This window comes from Arachis ipaensis, chromosome B09 (genome assembly GCF_000816755.2).
Source record: "Arachis ipaensis cultivar K30076 chromosome B09, Araip1.1, whole genome shotgun sequence".
Classification (NCBI taxonomy): Eukaryota; Viridiplantae; Streptophyta; class Magnoliopsida; order Fabales; family Fabaceae; genus Arachis; species Arachis ipaensis.
In genome coordinates this window covers 130,038,217-130,041,064 of record NC_029793.2, presented here as the reverse complement: position 1 = coordinate 130,041,064, position 2,848 = coordinate 130,038,217, and the positions used below count along the sequence as shown (strand labels likewise).

At 42.1% G+C, this 2,848-nt stretch overlaps 1 protein-coding gene across 1 annotated transcript; it reads right to left on the bottom strand.

Annotated features, from left to right (window-relative positions):
- On the bottom strand, nucleotides 1,477-2,172 carry LOC107615963. Its single transcript, XM_016317971.1, has one exon. It carries the CDS (start codon nucleotides 2,170-2,172, stop codon nucleotides 1,477-1,479), a length of 696 nt encoding a protein of 231 aa, XP_016173457.1.

The window sequence follows — 2,848 nt, the reverse complement described above, 5'->3', positions numbered from 1 at the left end:
AATAAGCAATTGAAGATGAAAAATCATGGAAGTGACGCTCAATGCTCATGTAGTGCAAGTTGTAAATAACAAGCAAGATTGATAATCTCAAGGGAAATGTGACCTAAAATAGAATGTTATCTACCATAGCACAACAAGCTAAGAGAGATGAAAGAATCCACCAATTCAAATGTAAATGAGGTTCAACACCCATACAAGAAAATAAAAGGGAAGAAAAGAAATAAGAGGGAACAAACAAACAAACAAACAACAAAAGTAAAATGCATCCAAAACAAAGAGAGTAAAGTAATTAGATGCAATAGTAAGGAAAAGTTTTTAAGGAGAAACAAAAGAGAAAGAAGAGGTATGCAACCTTGAAAGAGGGAGAAAGTGAGGTTGGGTATAAGTGAGAAAAGGAGAAGAAGGAGAAAGAGGAGAGGAAAGAGAGAAGAGGAGAGAGAAATATGGGACCACCGGAGGTGGTGGTTTCCGGTTGATGAATTCGCCGGTGGTGATGGGCGGAGAAGAGGTAGTATGGAGAAGGAAGAAGAGAGGAAAAAAGAGTAGAAGAAAGAAAATAAAGAAGGAAGGGAGAAACAGGACGCGCTGAATATCAGCTGCGTCGGGGGTGTGACGTGTGTGCCTCACCCACGCGTACGCGTGGGTGATAAAAACAGAGCAATGACGCATGAACGTCGCCCACGCATACGCATGGGTAGGTTGGGTGACGTGCGCGCGTGGGAATAGTTGTGCGCTGCGCATAGAGGCAACACAAATTTCGCGCAACTCTCTGGATTTTGTACCAGGAGTTGGCGTGCAGTACAAACGACACGTCCGCCTCGGCAACGTACATGCGTGGGTGACAATTGTGCGCCAAGCACAACTCTCGCACAAAAATGGCGCAACTCTCTGGATTTTGTACCAGGAGTTCCAAAATTCACAATCGACGCGTACGCGTCGCCCACGCTTACGCGTGGGTGTGCGAAATTGACAAGTGGCGCGTGCATGTCACTGACGCTTACGCGTGGAGAGCAATTGTGCTCCCAACACCATTTGCGCACAATTCCAGCGTAACTCTCTGGTTTTTGGACCAGGAATGGTGGAAACGCGTCGACGCGCACGCGTGGGGCGACCTCTTTTTTTTTAACATAAACATGAAGAAAGGCAATTTTAACACAATCTTGGCAGTCAATCAAGCTAGATAGTTCAAAAATACTCAAAATTTCATGCAATTCTCAAAATTAAGCATTTGTTTCAACATAACCAAATTAACCAAGGCAAGATGAAAGAAATCTTCATGAATACTCTAACAAGCTCAATAAGACCAAACAAAATCAAGCATACTTAAACAAACTCACAAAATCAAACAAATACAAAATCAAGTAAAGATTCTAAAAACTACATGCAAGAGATTATATACAAGGAAGATCATACCATAGTGGGGTGTCTCCCACCTAGCACTTTTCTTTAACGTCCTTAAGTTGGATGGTCATGAGCTTAGATCTCTTTGCTTTCGGGTGCATCCTCAAGAAGGAATACCTCAACCTCCTTGTTGTTTTTCATCTTCTCTCTATGATAAAGCTTTAGACGGTGACCATTAACTTTGAAGATTGTAGGGCTTGAAGGGTGACTCAAGTGAAAGACCCCATATGGCTCAGCCTTTTTCACCCTATAAGGTCTTTCCCACCTTGACCTTAACTTGCCTGGCATTAACCTCAATCTTGAGTTGTATAGAAGGACTAGATCCTCAGCTCTAAACTCTCTTCTCTTGATGTTCTTATCATGCACCGCCTTCACCCTCTCTTTATAGAGCCTTGAATTCTCATAAGCTTCCAACCGAAGGCACTCCAACTCTACCAACCGTAACTTCCTTTCGGTTCCGGCTCCCCACAATCCTGAGTTGCATTCCTTGATGGCCCAATAACCCTTGTGTTCTACCTCTACCGGGAGATGGCAAGCCTTTCCATAGACTAACTGGAACGAACTAATACTAATTGGTGTCTTATAAGCCATCCGATAAGCCCATAGCGCATCTCTGAACTTAGAACTCCAATCCCTCCTATGAGGCTTTACAATCTTCTCTAGTATGCACTTAATTTCCCGGTTAGAGACCTCGGCTTGGCCATTTGTTTGGGGGTGGTAGGCCATAGCCACCTTGTGAATGATGCCATATTTCTTCATCAAACCTGTCATTCTCCAGCAATATGCTTCCATGCGTGCGCGTCAATCACGTGTGCGCGTCACGGCCAATTCTCCAAAGCTCCATTTTTCATGTTTCTTCCACTTGTGCATGCTTCCTTTCCATCTTCTAGGTCATCCTTGCCCTATAGATCCTGAATCCACTCAACAAACATATTATGGCATCGAATGGTAATAGAAGAGGATTAAGATATAGCATTTTTAAGGTCAAAGAAGCATGTTTTAAACCATGAAGCGAAATTGGGAAGAAGACACAAAACTATTAATTTTATATGAATAAGTACAGAAAATATTGATAAAATCTCCCAAATTCTACACAAGATAAACCACCATATTGGGGTTTATCAATTCACAACATACTCTCTCAATTTTAGTGGGTCAAAAAAGTACAGAGCAAAATATGGCATGGGTTAGTTGGGATACTATGTCAAGATCAAAATTGGAAGGTGGACTAGGTTTTAAGGACCTAGGGGCTCAGAATTTGGCGCTATTAGCAAAATAGTATTGGAAATTTGTCTTTCAACCACAATCACTCCTATCTAAACTCGTCAAAGGTAAATATTTTCGATACAGTTTTATAATAAATGCAGAGATCAGAACACTACCTTCGTGGGGTGGCATAGCATATTGAAAGGGTGTAAGGTTGTTGAAAAGGGGCTGATTTGGCAAG